Here is a 17261-nt window from a genome sequence, read left to right on the forward strand (position 1 = left end):
GAGAGCTGTTGTCAGGAGAAAAGTTCTTTGTTTGAAGAAGCTAGGCTGGAGGTACACAGAAGCACATGTGGCCATGGAGGTTGGCTGCAAAAGGATAACTGTAAATCCTAAGAAGACAGGACTACAGGAGGCTTGAAGTCCTACCAGGAGTTTGGTGAGTTCAAGGAAAAGGGAAGTTTAGTCTAGGGAAATGTTTGTTTAGTCAAATTTTGCATTAGGGATTTTCTATTTCTTTTGTGTGTGTGCTCTGCATATTCTGGATACTGTTCTATTATAGTTTACCTACAATGTAATTGAAATAAAAAACACTAGCCTACACCCAGTACACCTAGGGTGTTGCAAAAGCATTTGTAAACATGTATGTGTGCAATAAGACAATCTATTTTTGTAATCCTACTAAGTATTCTTAACTGTATCTAAAAGTTAAATATCTAAAATATTTAATATTTATCTGTATCTAAAATTGAATAAAACTCTCTTTTTAGTTCTTTTCTTTTTACAAGCTTCTCTGAGTTGGTTTTTAACTCATAAAAAGGGGTGCCGAAGGCGGATTTCTCTGGTGCAAAAACATCCTCAAATGTTCAGCAACTATCAGTTTTCTCACCATGTGTAGGCTTACGCATGGAAAACTTGTCCAAGAGCCAAACAAGATTTTTTTCTGGGTTATCTCACCCCAAGCCCAGAGAGTTTCTGTAGACAAGAGGGGTTGTGGTGGCAGCATTTTGAACCTACCGATAATACAGAATTATTTTAGGAGAAACCTAGCCAGGCAGCTCAGCAGGGCTGATTCAGCATTTCTTTCCCTCGCGTGAGCTTGCTCTGAGACAGAGGCTTTAATTTCAATTCAGTATAATTTCAATTAAGTGCCCTGACCGAGTCTGGGCCCGGTATTCCTGCTGTGGTCTGGCCAATGCTTCCAATGCCTTTCATGCTAGTACTTCTGTTGTTGTATCTCAGTAAATTCCTCTGATCATATAAAAATCCTGCAGAGTAGCATTACATGTATCTGCTCACATTGGGGGGAAAAATGCTTACAATTTTTTTGGTTAAAATCTTGACATAAATTTGAAATCTAACTAGGCTCAAATTATGCTTGAAGTAACTTCCAGAAGTTGTTAGCATACGAATGAGCTTAGAGATGATCAAACCTTAATACATTGTGGTTGTTCTTCTGTTCCTGAAATGCATCTATTGCAGTATAATGAGCTCACTTTGTCTCATAAACAATATAAAAGAACTGGAGAGATGTCAATACTGACACAGAACGGAGCATTGGTCACTTGCCGTGAAGGCTTCTTCTGGTTGCTGCTGTCAAGGCATCTCATTGGGTTATCCTCGTCACGTGCTCCTGGGCAGGACTATGTCAATTCTAATAGAAAAAACCTATAAAGCCTGACGAGGATAACCCCTCCCCAGTTCTTATAGGACAAGTTAGCAGGCAAGGAACAGATGACCATGCATAAAAAACAATAACAGCAGATAGAAGGTACGTAGAACAATAGATAACACAATAAATACATACAGAACAAGGACATAAGGCAGCCCCATAACTAAGGAGCCCAGAATGCCCCTGAAAAAACAACAACTCAAAGGAGTTGCCCTAGTGACTTCCCCTGGAGTGGAGCAAATTTAACTATAAAAAACTATGAGTGGGCTGAGATGCCTTGACAGCAGCAAACAGAAGAAGCCTTCACGGTAAGTGACCAATGCTCCGTTCTCGGTTGCTGCTATCAAGGCATCTCATTGGGACATACCCAAGCAGTACGTCACCGGGGGGGCACCACCACACGCTGTACTCCTGGGGAAAGACTCCCTGAAGGACCCGTCTCCCAAAGGCCGCCTGAGCGGATGCATACAAATCTAGTTTATAATGCTTAATAAAGGTGGAAGGATTCTTCCAGACTGCTGCTTTGCATATTTCTTGGACTGGTGCATTAGTCGCAAAGGCCACTGAAGTAGCCATTGATCTTGTGGAGTGGGCCAATATGTGTTCAGGAGGAGGTAGTTTTTGAGCCTCGTAGGCTAGTGATATGCAGGCCCTGATCCACCTTGCAGTAGTCCTGGATGAAACTGCTTCTCCCATTGATGATGGGAGGTAAGACACGAATAGTGAATCCGTCTTCCTAAACTCAGCGGAACGTGCTAGGTAACGTTTCAGGCAGCGCCGTACGTCGAGTTTATGCCACAGCTTTTCCCGAGGGTGCCTCGGTCGTGGACAGAATGATGGAAGGAATACATCCTGTGCCATATGGAAGTCAGACAGCACCTTTGGTCGACTGAAAGGATCTGGTATCAGGCAAGCCGCATCTTCTGTAATTATGCAGTAAGACTTATGAGCAGACAGTGATCTCAGTTCGGAAACCCGTCTTGCTGATGTTACTGCCACTAGGAAGGCTAGCTTCATAGACAACAACCTGAGAGAGATTGACCTAATTGGTTCAAAAGGTGAACGTTGCAAAGCCTTCAGTACCAGGTTGAGATTCCAGGTCGGAAATCGGTGCGCCACTGGAGGGGAGAGCAGGGTGGCCCCTCTCAAAAATCTTTTTAGTGGGGGTGTGAGATGGAAATCTTTGATGCCTCTCCGGTCAGAAGTGTTGGAAGCTCAGAAGGAACCACTGCAGCTCCCTGAGGTGAAACCTCGCCCAAGGCACTGAGTCCAGCGTGGCCACCATCAGTCCCAGTAGCCTTGCCAGGGATAGAACTGGAACGCTCTCTAGGTGTAAGGCCGATAGTACCTCCGTCCTGAGGACTTGTATCCTTTCCTTTGGTAGGTATAATTGACCTTGCTGACTATCTATAACCACTCCCAGGTGCTGGATCCTGTGAGTGGGAGTCAGAACACTTTTCTGTCTGTTGATGAGGAACCCATGTAGCTCCAGAGTGGACAGGGTAACCTCTAGTTCGGTAGTTGCTGTCTCGGGGGATTGTGATTTCACGAGCAGATCGTCTAAATACACAAAGATGTGGACCCCCTTTAGTCTCAGGTGTGCCATGAGAGGTGCCAGGACCTTGGTGAAGACCCTGGGTGCCGAGGAGAGGCCGAACGGAAGAGCCTTGTATTGTAGATCGACTCCTGCATACTTGAAGAGGAGGTAACGGCTGCTGTCTGGATGGATAGGTATATGCAGGTACGCCTCCTTTAAGTCTATAGAAGAGAGCAGATCTCCTCTTTGTAATGACTCCATGATGGATCTGAGGGATTCCATGCAGAATTTTCTCAGCTTGACATGCTTGTTCAGATGTTTGAGGTTGAGCACCGCCCTTCTCGACCCGTCCTTTTTGGGGACGGTGAATAGAATAGAGTAGACTCCCTTCCCCTCTTGACCCGCTGGCACCCTTTCCACCGCACCTATGTCTAGGAGGTGCTGAATGGCCGCCGCTACGTCTGCGTGTTTGGAAAAAGAGAGAGAGAGGGGAGTAGGAAGGAACCGGGGGCGAGGAAGGGAGTCCAACTCTATTCTGTAGCCTGTCTTTACCAATTCCAAAACCCAGGCGTCTGTAACAGTCTGTTCCCAGGTGGGGTAAAAAAGGGACAGGCGACCCCCCAGAATGGGGTGCCTTGAGTCAGTATTGTTGTTTCCCTTGTTGTTTGCCCTGGAGAAAAGCTTGGCGGTTGTTTGCATTTCTGGCCATGAAGCGTTGACGCTGCCAAGTACCTCTTGGTCCTCTGAAGTCTCTGTCTCGCCCCCTGAAGGAAGGACGAAAGGCACAAAAAGAATGAAATGGTCTCTTAAATGGTGGCTTGTCCATCTTCTTAGGGGCCGAAGGCATCGTTTTTCTATTGTCCTTTGATTGTACGAGAACCTTTTCCAGTGCGGCATCCCCGAAGAGCTTTGCACTATCGTAGGGAACTGCAGATAAGTTAGTTTTTGATGTGACATCTGCCTGCCACCCCTTCAGCCACAAATGTCTTCTACCTACTATGGCCGCCGCGGAGGCCCTGGAGGAGAAACGAATGGCATCCAGGGTAGTATCCGCCACAAAGGCTTGTGCCCTCTGCAGTTTCAACAGCTGTTGTCTCAGACGAGTGGATTCTGGAGGCACTTCGTCGATCAAGTCGTTGAGCCATAAAAGACTGGCTCTGGCCGCCATGGATGCCGCTGCAGAGGCACGTGTGGCAAGTGAGGAGTTGTCATGAACTCTTCGAAATGCAAACTCCGCTTTTTTCTCTGACAAGTCCTTCAACGAGGCCTCTCCGTCTCTGGGGATCAAGGAGCCCGTGACCAATTGCGAAATTGGCGCATTGGTGCTAGGGGTTCTTAACAGGTCTATGGATTCTTGTTGGAAGGAATAGAGATGGGTAGTAGCGGGCATTGGCTTTTTGTTGGCCGCTGGTGCCGCCCATTCTGCCTTTATAGTTTCAATGAAGCAGTCCGGCATGGGTAATAAGATGTCACGTGGCCTTGCTTTGGGAAACAACAAGTCCCCTCTGGGGTTCTGGCTTGGTTCTGTGGCTACCTTAGACTGTAACCCTATAGTGTTAAGGACTTTTGTAAACAGTGGGTTAAAATCCTCCAAGGAAAAGAGCCTCTGAGACACCTGGGGTTGCTCAAATTCCTCTGTGCCAGACCACTCCCCCTCCTCCTTGTCAGGGCACGGACCCTGATCAGGGTCATGTCCACCATCCTCTAGACCCATTGTGTTTACTATAGTGTCGTCTTCCCCTAGGGGGGCGGGGTATACGACCTTAGTAGGGTGTACAACCTTGTTAAATTTTCTAGGTCTAATTTATCCTGGATTAGGGTCCCCTGACTCATCTCCTGAGAGCTCCGAGGAGTGTATGGAAATGGGTCTCTTAATTGATTTTTTAGTCTTTTTTAAATGTCTCTTCTTTGACTTCGCTTTTTTATGAGCATGCTCAGAAGAGCTAGAATCAGAGGACACCTCAGAGGAGGAGGAGGAGGGGCGTTTATGCCTTTTGGTCTTTTTGGGTTTCTTGGCAGGCTTTAATTGGAGCACTGTATCTACAATTGCATTTTTTAGCCATGCCTGCCATTCAGGTGGCACTGACCTAGGAACAGCAGTAAAAGTACCCTCAGAGGGGCCCGCACCCCCCTCCCCCTGGTCAGAGCTCACCAACAGGGGTTGTGAATGAGAAGCTGCATCCGGAGTTTTGGCGGGCTTTTGTCACGGGCCCGCGATGCGGCCGCCATTTTGTGTCGCCTCCGTCTCACTCAGCCGTTCAGCCATGCTATGCCCCCGAGCAAAGGCTCGAATTTCTGCTTGGGAACGAGGGGGATTGGCTATTGGGTGAAGGACTCCTGCTGTGAGCTGAGTCGACAAACGCTCGAAGGCTTCCCTCTCCGTCTGCTGCGCTTTCTGAATTGCTGCCGCTGAACTGCGCGTAAGGTGCCTCGGCAGGCTTGCAAAGTGCTCCCCTTCCGTACTGACCACATTCTCGCCGCTCACAGGCGGGAACGAAGCATGGCCCTCTCGCGCTGCCCGCTCGGTCGGTCCGACGACTGCCGAGAAAGGTGCAGGGAGGATCGGGGAGTTTGCAACTTGACTCCGGAGGAGAGTCACGGGCGGCAAAGCGGGAGTTCTAGAGGCACTCAGGAATCGCGGAAAAGCGCGTCCCGTCAGCACCCTAATGTTTATAACTCTCTTCCCCCGTTGCTCCATACACTGAGGGACAGAATGGGAAGCGGGGTGGGGGGGAGGACAAACGGAGGAGACGAAGTAACGCTCGGGGTTTCTCCCCCCCCCCTTTTTTCTTTTTTAAACACACAACCACGGAAGGAAGTAAACTACAAAGGGACACACAGGTATACGAAAAGGATTGAAAAAGGAATGGAAAGTTCTTACACACGACGAAAAGGACCTGCCAGGAGCAACGCAGGACTATAAGAACTGGGGAGGGGTTATCCTTGTCAGGCTTTATAGGTTTTTTCTATTAGAATTGACATAGTCCTGCCCAGGAGCACGTGACGAGGATAACCCAATGAGATGCCTTGATAGCAGCAACTGAGAATTGAATTTCTGGGGTATTATTTACTGTCAATAACTGAGGGAAATTCTATTATCTTTGGATAAACTTACCCTAATTGAAGGTTTTCCCTTTCTGTTTGGTGGATTGCTCAACTGTATGATTTATTTTTTTAATTTTTAAAAGGTTTTTTTTTTTAAGGTTTCTTCTTCAGATTTTAGCTTTCTATTAATAACTTTTAATTCAAAACTTTTAAAACTTTTAACTTTAAATGTGGTTTTAACCTGGTCTTTTAACTTGTTTAGCTTTATTAATCTTTTACTTTACATTGTATCTGTTTTGTTGATGTAAGCCACGCCGAGTAGTAGTGTACTGGAAGGGTGGGATATAAATATTTTAAATGAAATATGATCCAAAATCCATCTGTTCATTTCCCCCTGGTCTGCAATATGTCAGTGAAGAAACTAAACACCTACATATCTTCAAATGAAAAATATGTGCTTGTGGTAGCACTAAAGGTGAGCACGAACCTTTTTGGCGTTTCTTTTTCAAGCACCGAACCAGCTCGAACAGCAGCATTTGAGCCGGCTCAAAGGGCAGGGAGGGGTACCTTTAAGATGCAGGTAAGGAGCCCCTTACTTGCTCACCCCCCCGCCCTACCACATCCCACCCCCTGCCACTGGTACTCTTTTTAGAAACAGCTGTGTGGAGCTGCAGTGCTGCTTCCTGCAGCCCCACGCGGCATTGGTACGCAAATGGCCAGGGCACACACGCTCCAGTCATTTGCGTGGTCAGCATTGTGTTGCTGACCATTCAAATGGCCAGTGCACATGCAGCTGCGTGGGGCTGCAGGAAGCAGCACTGCAGCCCCAAACAGCTATTTCTAAAACGAACACTGGTGGGGGGAAATTGATGGGGTGGGGTGAGCAGGTAAGGAGCTCCTTACCTGTGTTTTAAAGGGACCCCTTCCTACCCTGCAAGGTAGTGCATGAACGGCTTGTGCACATCTCTAGGTAACACTATTAAAATGTAAGCACAAGTTCTAGTTACTCTGGATGCCAAATCTGCATTTGTTTCTAGGATTTCTCACAGAGCTTTTGTCATTCTAACTCATGTAATCATCTTCACACAACTGTGTAAATGCTGAACTTTCCCCCCTCATCCAATGATGTCAAATTTATTTAAAGATATTGTCTCTGTGGCTTTGAAAGCCCAAAGCAGAATTTAATATCTCCTTAAGTGGATTATAAAAAGTCAACAAGTGGTGCAGCGGAGAAATGCTTGCCTAACAAGCAGAAGGTTGCTAGTTCAAATCCCTGCTGGTACTATATCTGGCAGCAGCGATCTAGGAAGATGCTGAAAGGCATCATCTCATACTCCACAGGAGGAGGCAATGGTAAACCTCTCCTGTATTCTACCAAAGAAAACCACAGGGCTCTGTGGGCGCCAGGAGTCGAAATCAACTTGACGGCACACTTTATCTTTATCTCATGTTCCTTTAGGTTTTATTCAAAGCTTGATATTATAGGACAACATCCTTGGCCTCTTTTATTTTATGCTCAGCTCTGAACCCTTACTTATGCATTCCTTTTCTGCCATCTAAGATACATGCTGACTAGGAATTGTTCCTTTATAGGAGAAGATGCAGGATATATACTGGCTGCTGCGGGTGTGCATCCGCACTATTGAACACGGAGACAGGATTGGCTCACTCTTTGCATTCATGCCAGAATTTTATCTGAGTGTAGCTATGAATAGCTATAGTGCTCTCAAGAACTACTTCAGCCCTGTCAATAGCATGGAGGAGCTCCCAGGTGAGGAGGAGGATGGAACTGGGGAGGGCCTTCTGTGGTTTTGCATGTCGAATCTAGTACATAAAAGAGAATAAGAACTCTGTGCAGAATCCAGCACCTGCCAAGAATCAACTCTTACTTTGAATAAAACTGAACCTGCCCAAACGACACTGGAAGCATGTTTTGAAAATGTGCAGCGGCATTGTACAGAGGTCAGTGTTCTGGAGGGTTGAGGTAGAGCATGCCTCTCAGAACCTTCATGAACCTTCATGATTGTTAATCTACCCACACAAATTTCCTGTGCTTCATGCACAAAAAACTACAGAGCTGCTTCCAGAAATTCTAAGCCTGACTGTACTGGAGCTTTTTCAGATGGCGAGTGGGTGTGCATCCACAATCGTCTAGATTTACTCCAAAGTCTGTACGATATTTCTTAGAGTACTTCACACACGATTTGGATTTTTCCCTCTGTATGGGAACCTAGCCTGATTTATGTACAGGGTAAAAAAATCATCTTTTGCATTGGAGTATCTGTTATGCCCTGAACTCACAGTAAAGCTTTATGGTAAGCCTGCTCTCTAAAAAGCCTCCTGGTGCATTAAATGGAATAAATGAATATAAGGTATTTCCTCATTTCTGTATTCCAAATACAGAAAGAGTTTAAAAGATCATTTAAAACTCTTTCTAACCCTGCAGTACATATCCATGGACTTGAGATGTGCACGTCCCAGAAGGTCCACACTGGAGAACAGGATTGATCAGGCCATCAGCGCCAATCATGACTGCATGGCGTTTTTCCGTTATCAATGTGGGGAAATGTATTTTTCTCTTTAAGGGAATTTCCATCTATTTCCTGTACTTATAGATCTGGATAGTGATCCCATGGCAGTCATAAACATTGGGTTCTGCACCTGTGCAGATCATTTTGGGTAAAATTAGTTAGCTCCTTGAGATGCCCCCCTACTGCCTGTTGCATGTGCTCAGCATCCTTTTATATTGGCAGTTTGGCTGCCAATATAGCCAAACCTTGGCAGTTTGGCTGCCAAGGTGAATCCTGTATCTGTGGAATTTCTGTGTTTGTTCTTAGTGTGTGGAACCTTTCCCTTTCAGGTTATGAAGAGACTCTAACACACCTTGCTGCCATTTTAGCTAAGCACTTTGCTGACTCGAGGATTGTGGGCACTGGTAAGGCAGCTTCTGTCCTTCAAAGGTGTCGATTGACTGCATGGGCTTCTAGCATGTATGGTGGGCAGAAATAGCATATGAAGCTCATGTTTGTTGTTCTCTCCAATTTCTAGTTATACTAGAAATGGAATAAGGGGACTCCTACTTTGAATTTATATAAAAACTCAGTGCAGAAGCAAATGATGATTTCTGGTTTTGATAGCTATCTTGTTTTCTCTTGTCTTATTTCTTTATATTGGTGGGCCACTGTGCGAAACAGGATGCTGGACCTTGGGCCTTGGGACTGATCCAGCAGGGCTGTTCTTATATTCTTATATTGGTTACTTGTCTGCCTCACACATTACTGCTGTAAACAATTGTATCACAATCTCTGATGTATTTATTTGGAAACTATTTGCTGTTGCAATTTTGGTCCTCTCTCATTTCCATATGCAGATATCAGGGACTCTCTAATGCAAGCACTGGCCAGCTATGTTTGCTACCCTCACTCACTTCGTGCTGTAGAGAGGATTCCAGAAGAGCAGTAAGTTGGTTCCTTTATCCCTGAATAACAGTATGTGCTTGGGAAGAAGCTTACCTCTTTCTCCTTCTCAGGCATGAGTTCCATACTTCTCATTCCCTTTGGAATGCTTATGACGACTGCTCTTTTCCCTCACTCTGCTGCTACACCTTGCACTGCACTTTCTTCCCTCTCAAGTGAAGTAAACAACCCCGCCTTGGAATTCCTTTCCCTATCCATAGTTGGCATCTGCCCCTCTCATGGTGGCTGACCTGTTGTTTTGTTCTGGCAGGCGAATATCCATGATGAGGAATCTGCTGGCCCCCTATGAGCAAAGACCCTGGGCCCAGACCAACTGGATCCTTGTGCGACTGTGGCGAGTAAGGACAGATTATCTCTCTGCCTTCCCATTTTGCTTGGAATTTCCAGTTTGGTGGTTTTAAAACCAGTGGTCAGCCTCTGCATGAATTCTCCCTTAACACATTGTCTGAACCTTATTACCCAGTACTTACAAGATTGCCTTAAATGTTTCCTGTGGGAAATGATGTGAGCTCCTCTAAGAATCCAGTTTTGGCCTTTCCCCCTCTCCTGTAGGGCTGTGGATTTGGATACAGATATACACGGCTTCCTCACCTACTGAAAACCAAGCCAGAGGATGCCAATCTACCCAGTTTGCAAAGTAAGTGGGATACAGGAAGTGGGGAAGCATTCCTTTGCAATTGCATCTCACGGATAAATGAAATTCAGTAACTGAGCTTGTCCTAATCTAGGTAGTTATTGGCTCTAGTACTCGAAGAAAGGACCCTGATACAAAGTAATAGGGACAAAAAGGTAAGAAGAAGCAGGACGCTACTTTATAGTGGAATACATGTTAGTTGGGATCATTGGAACTCTGGGCAGAGTCATTTCCTATTTAAAGTGTTCCAGTCAATGGTTGGCAGAAAGACTTTTAAACTAGTAGAGGGAGAGATTTAAGGCCTAGTCAATGAGAGAGAACACTAGCATTCTCTAGTCTTAGAAGAACATGGCATGTATAGAGGAGCTGATTCATCTTACAGGAATGTGTAGCCTCAACTGGCTATATATCAGGTAGTATGCATTCATCATGACTCTGGGAGACTGGTTTTCCAGCACCAGAAACTGAGCATGTACAACAATAGTAACAAGGGGGGGAGCTGGGAGAGGTTGGAACTTAAAAAAAAAAAAGGTGTTTGGTTAAACTGATGAGCCTTAAAATCCAGCCAATTTCTGCCACATTGAGGTATGTGGTTTCTCTGAGGACTGTATTCCTATTTGATTTCTGGCATAGAATAAGCCCATTCAACAGTGGAGGGGCTCTCCCCACCAACCCCGCAGTGTAGTACATGTGGACTATGTAGAAGGTAGTAAGAACTTCCTCCTTCTTGAGGAAATGCAACAGTGGTACATTGAACCCAGATGATTGTACATCTTTTGAGATGCCAGTCTTTACTGTATGTCAACATTCATTTATTTATTTATTTATTTATTTTATTTACTTACTTACTTACTACTTTATACTGTTTCTATACTGTCTGAAATGTGCATCATGATAGAAAACCAATTAAAATTAATTAAAAACCTGAGAAAACCGGTTTAAGGGTATTTTTAAAAACAGCCAGAGATGGAGAAACTCTGGTTTTAACAGGGAGCTCATTCCAAAGCCCCAGGGTAACCACAGAGAAGGCCCAGTCCTGAGTAGCCACCAAATGAGCCAGTGTTAGCCATAACTGGACCAGATGACCTTAATAGGTAGGAGGATACATAAGGAGGTGCTCTCTTAAATACTTTGGACCCAAGCCATTAAGGGCTTTATTTGTTTGTTTATTATTGTTTGTTGTTTCTCTGTGTAAACCGCCCTGAGCCATTTTTGGAAGGGTGGTATAGAAATCAAATAAATAATAAATAATTATAATTATAACCAGCACTTTGTATTTTGCTCAGAAACATATCAGCAGCCAATGCAGTTCATTTAAGATCTGTGTTATATGGTCTCCTTGGATTATCCTGGAGACCAGTCTGGCTACTGCATTCTACACCAACTTTAGTTTCCAGACTACATAAAAGGCAGCACCACATAGAAGGCATTACAGTAGTCAAGCCTGGAGGTTACCAGCATATGTACCATTGTTTTAAGGTCATTTTCCTCCAGAAATGGACGTAGCTGACGTATCAGCTGAAGCTGATAAAAAGCACCCCTGGCCATTGCCTCAACCTGAGAGACCAGAGAGAGTTTTGGATCCAGAAGCATTCTCAATCTATGTACTTGTTGTTTCTGGGGGAGTGTAACCCCATCCAGACTGGCAGATCCAAACGGTCTCTTGAGTTCTGACCCCGCCCACCCCCCATCAGTAACTCCATCTTATTTGGATTCAATTTCACTTTGTTATTCTTCATCCAGCTCATTATCGCCTCTAGGCAGGCATTTAGGGAAGTTATGCCATTACCTGATATAGTTGATATGGAGAAATAGATTTGGATATCATCAGCATATTGATAACACCCTGCACCAAATACCTTGATGATCTCTCTCAGTGGTTTCATGCAGTAGTTAAAAAGCATTGGAGACAGAGACCCAAGTTCAAATCCCTCATTCAGCCATGAGACTTGCTGGGGGACTCTGGGCCAGTCACTTCTCTCTCAGCCTAACCTACTTCATAGGGTTGTTGTGAGGAGAAACTTAAGTATGTAGTACACTGCTCTGGGCTCCTTGGAGAAAGAGTGGGATATAAAATGTAAATAATAATAATAATAATACCTTGAAGAGCACTTTAACACCATATGAGCCACAGAAATCACCATCAGCCGGTTACAAAAAGCAACTTTACCGGGAACAGCCTATATTCTGTGACGATATCTATAACAACAGCAACAACATTGACAATAAAATTCAGCCATCCCAGGTCCTTGGGAAGGACTCGATGTTTGGATAAAACAAACCAGTCAATAACACCTGTCTGACTGTGTAAATAAATAATAATAAATAATAATACATTAACTCCCACTTTGCAGAATAATGGTCTCCAAGTGACACCATCTGGAATCTGCCAGAAAGGCAGGAACAGAACCACTGTAAAATAGTGCCACCTAATCCCAATTCCCTCAGGTGACCCAGAAGAATACCGATCAATAGTATCAAAAGCCTCTGAGTGATTCAATAGGATAAGCAGAGTCACACTGCCAATACCGATTTGGAGATCATCCATCAAGCCGACCAAGGCAGTCTCAACCCCATAGCCCGCCCGAAAGCCAGTTTGAAATGGGTCTAGATAATCTGTCTGGAGCTGAGAGGCCACCACCCATTCGGCCACCTTGCCCAACCATTGAATCCTAAGGATTCTGAGGAATCCAGTTCAAGTTTCTTCAAGTAAGGTCTAATAATAGCATCCTTAAAGCCAGGAGGCATCCTGCCCTCCCTCAGAGAAGCATTTATAATATGTCCCAGACCCCCTCTGATAGTACTGTTGGCAGGTGAAATGAGCCAAGTTGGGCAAGGTTCAAGAGAACAGATGTTAGGACTTACAGTCCAAAGCAGCTTGTCCACATCCTCAGAAGTCACAAACTGAATGTGATCTAATCTGATCCCATAAGATAATTTGCTGGACACCTCCCTAGTAGATTCTGCAATAAATGTAGAATCCAGTTTGGCCCAAATACGAGAGATTTTATCCACAAAAAAAGTCATTTAAAATGTTACATTGGGTGATCGAAGGTTCCAAATTTGAGTTCAAGGGGGAGGGGCACGTTAGCCCTCTCACAACCTTAGACAACTCCATTTGACTTGAACTTGTGGAAGCAATGCGGGCAGAAAAGAACTTCTTTGCCATCCATATTGCCAGAGCATAGATCTTAACATATGCTCTGTATTGTTATCTATCGGATTCGCATTGAGTCTTTCTTCACTTGCGCTCTATTCGTCTATCTTGCTGCTTCAGCTCCTGTAATTCTTCCAAAGACGATGGTGCTAATTTTGAAGCAGGTCTGAGGGGATGCTCAGGAGCAATTGTGTCAGCTGCTCTAGTGAGTTTGTTATATGGTATGTCTTCAACAAAGGATTGCCAATATGTGCTAGCCTTCTTCTTTCTTCCCCACCCCCCTGTGAATTTAAGACCTTTTCCTATTGTGTTGAGGCATTTGTCACTCACTACATTAGTCATTCTTTAAAAATCAAATAAGGCTACCAGCATTACCTCAGTACTTAATGTTTCTTTATCCTATATGGCAAAGAGCGCTGAGAAAATCCAGTTCCAAGCTGAAGGGGGAGCTTTGGTCTTTCCTCTCCAGCCAGAGAGGTGATAGCAAAAGTCATTCTGTGTCACTGAGAGAATAAGGGAACCTCAGAAATACACGTTCACTGAAATCACGAAAAGTGCCTCAGGGCTCTGGATCCAAGTCAATAGGGTTTTTAAATGAGAAGAGGAAATACACTGGAGATGCATCCACAAAGCACACTTGTACATTGGACAAGAGTTTTTGAGCCACTGAAGATAATGATTTATTTATTTAATATAGTCGTAGCTGCCAAAAACTTGTGTCGGATTCTCAGCATTGGGTCCCCAGATGTTATTGGACTTCAACTCCCATAATCCCCAACCAAAGGCTACTGGGGCAGGGGATTATGGGAATTGAAGTCCAGTAACATCTGGAGACCCAATGCTGAGAACCCCTGCTCTAGATTGTTGAGTGAAATGGCAAGTTGATCCTGCAGCCTCTCTGAGAGTTCCTTATAATGCAGGAACAGAATGGCTAGCTTCATTGCCCAGCAAAAGATAGTAGCATTAGCATCTGTTAGGCTAACTGTTAGGCCCTTCTAAGAACATTTTCACCTGCATTTAATGTTGCTCTTTGTTTGTTTGTTTGTTTGTTTCTTTGTTTCTGTATATCTTGGGCCCAGGAGATCTCTCTGTTGCTAGTTTCCAGAGTAAGTTTCCTGTTGTCTTCCCTTTGTATAGTGGTGGAATAGTTTTAACCCTTTAGCAGTCTCTTCCCCTCCCACCCTTGGTGTGCAGGCAGGTCCTTTTTTATTTCTTCCACTGTAAGTGGGGCTCAGCTTTTGAAATTGTTGTGTAGGAACATAAAGGAGGATGGGTTTGGGTGCACCAAGCAATGGTCCTAAATGTTCCATCAAACCATTTATAATGGTGACCTGCCATATGAGCCTCAGGGTGGGTGGATGTGTTATGTTTCTGCTTTTAGCTGGAAGACACAATATGAGTGCACAGCAAACATGTAGCTACTATCTAGCTGTTTGTGTGCTCTCCATAGCAGTTGCTCCTTGTGGCTGTGGTGTCTACTGTCCTTTCCCCATATATATTTTCCATTCCCACCTTTTCTTAAATTACTTCAGAGAACAGGGGAGTGAGCTTGGGGTGGATGGAGAAAAATTAGCAGATGCAATTTGCTACAGAAAAGATGTCAACCCCAATCTTGACTGAGATATGCAGCCTAGTGAAATGGTTGTCTGGCTGGCTTTGAGGCTGCTGCCATTTAGCCTGTGTGATCATATAGTGACCGTGTGACACTTCATGAGCAGTATGGCATTGCTTCACTTTTCTAGGTGTTGACAAAGTCCCATCTATCTACTGGTTATTTCTGTAGCTGGCTCCAAAAGGTCTGAGGCAAGGCCCAGGCCCAGTAGGATCTTCAGGCTAGTGATCCTGTGCTATTTTAAGGTATGCTTGAATGAATAATTAATACTAAGTTAATTGAAAGGAGCCTGTCTATTAACGGTCATTGGGACATTGCCCAGAAGGTGCTTCCCCCCACCTCCGAGTTTTTGTTAAACTTTGGAAGGAATGAAGCACAAACCAAAAGCAAAAGGACCAGATCTACTCTTGACTCTTAGGTTGGTGAGGAGTTTCTGATTCTGAAGGTTAGCCACCTGCACCCATGGGTGATCACAAGGATTCTCCACTTTCTGTGCCTGGGACTCTTTGGCTTTCCTGAGACATTCTGTAAATGGGCATTTTCTTGAGGTCCAGTGATTAGAATCATCTGCTGATCTCCAGTTTTGCAAGGGAGAGTTTGTATTCATTTTTTGATGACTTCTGCAACCAACAGTTATGACCTTGGCTGTTTAAGTGAGCAGGGCATGCAAGAGACCAGCTTACAAAGTTGGCTCCCTCTGTACATATTCTTCATGGCATTAAGAGTGACTGCTAGTCCTCTGTCGGCTAGTTCTTTCAGCTGGGCTGAGGAACTGCTCTCTGGAGTTGGTTGGGAAAGCACTTAAAGCTCACCATCACAGTTGTGAGTTTGCTAGTTGTGTTCCGAGGGAGATGCTGTGGGCCTCTTCTGACCAGGAAGTTTAGTAGCAGCACCAAGCTGAAACTGAGTCAGCAGGATGGGTGGTGTGCTGGGGAGATTAGAATAATTGTAGATATTTGGTTATTTTTCTCAATGAAGAAGGCAAGAAACTGCTTTTGAAATCTTTTTTTTTTTAGAACATATGTATCTTAATGGTTACCCGGTATCCTTCACAATGTGGGCTTTGTGCCTGCGCAATAGTCCCCACGGAAAGATTCTAAGCTTCTCAAAGTGCTCTGAAGCTCTGCCCTTTGCACACTGAGCATGCACAGAGTTGAGCACAGAGCATGCTCATTATGTTTGGCAGCAGAGTTCTTCCCAGCTGAGTTCCTTCTCAACCACTGTTGTGGACAGTTCCCTTGGGTTCTTGCTCCTCATACTCTGTTCCTGAAAGAAAAGTTAACGATTTGATTGTTAGTTTTAACGATTAACAGTTTGATCTATTATTGATTATTATTAAAAACAGACCTTGGACTGTTTTCCTGACAATTCTTAGCCTAGCATTTCTAATTTTGTGGCTAATGGACTCTAAAAGAATTTCAGCCGCTGCTCCTCCTGTCATGGAGCCCTTCCCTCTTCCAACAGGCACACAGCACCACAACACCCGTGCTTGTAAAGTTTGTCTGTCCTTTTCAAAACAGACTTAGAAGAGAAGGGAGTGATGTTTGTGGGCCGCCCTGTATGAGCAGCCCCTACGCCCGTCGACTCCAATGCCACACTCTCATTCACTGCCTTCTCCATCAGTGTCAACGATATCGAAGTTGGGCTCAACTCCATCAACCCCATCCTCCATTACCCACATAAGCCACCTTCAAGAACTCCCATGAAGTTTCCAAGGATGGCCATAAGCATCACAAGAAGAGGAAGCACCAGGAGGAGATTCCTCCTCGGAATCAAAACATTGAAAGATGTCCTTGTTGACATTGACTCTGAAAACGGCATCTCTATCTACCTCTTCAACTCCTATACCGACAATGGCACGACCGTTGACTTCAACATCTGCTTCAAACTTGAGCTGCCCGTCACCCTTTAAGCAACCCCGGCGATCTTCACCAATAACAACACTGGACGCTTTCAGGACACCATCTCCATCAGTTGTCCCAAGCTTTCCACTCACATTTATCCTCCTCTTCACCAGAGATTGTCAAAAAAGCTTCAACAGTCCTACCATCAACTCCGGCATCGATCCCACCACTAAACTCCATGCCTGCACCACAGCCGAGTTCTGCTGATGTCGAAACTTCTTAGAGGTCAATGACTTTACCAACCTCGTCTGGGGGGGACCACTAGGAAGTGCCCGCTCCTTCAACTACCATCTCCTATCACAAGTTGTAAGCAAAATCCTACAACAAAAAAACAAAATGTATAATACTCACACCATGGTGGCTGAGGCAGCCATGGTTCCCCCTTGTACCTGTCTTGGGGCCTCCATCTCCGCCTCCGCCAGTGTGCGGACCTACTCTCAGAGAACAGGGGCAAGATCCTCCACCACAGCCTCCACTACAAACATTGAACATGACAGCCTGGAGGCTGA

General features: G+C 44.9%; 1 protein-coding gene across 8 annotated transcripts in view; it reads left to right on the forward strand.

Annotated features, from left to right (window-relative positions):
- RNF123 (ring finger protein 123) overlaps positions 1-17261 on the forward strand; it is a 169456-nt gene that overhangs the window by 78518 nt on the left and 73677 nt on the right. For all 8 annotated transcript variants that reach the window (XR_008316317.1, XR_008316318.1, XR_008316319.1 and 5 more), the window contains 5 exons: positions 7563-7740; positions 8830-8904; positions 9340-9427; positions 9696-9783; positions 9998-10082. Coding sequence is in view for 5 of the 8 variants with exons in the window: in XM_053296836.1 (XP_053152811.1) it covers positions 7563-7740; positions 8830-8904; positions 9340-9427; positions 9696-9783; positions 9998-10082 (514 nt within the window). In the remaining 3 variants the exon portion in view is untranslated. The remainder of the gene's footprint in view (positions 1-7562; positions 7741-8829; positions 8905-9339; positions 9428-9695; positions 9784-9997; positions 10083-17261) is intronic.

This window comes from Hemicordylus capensis, chromosome 2 (genome assembly GCF_027244095.1).
Source record: "Hemicordylus capensis ecotype Gifberg chromosome 2, rHemCap1.1.pri, whole genome shotgun sequence".
NCBI classification, from domain to species: domain Eukaryota; kingdom Metazoa; phylum Chordata; class Lepidosauria; order Squamata; family Cordylidae; genus Hemicordylus; species Hemicordylus capensis.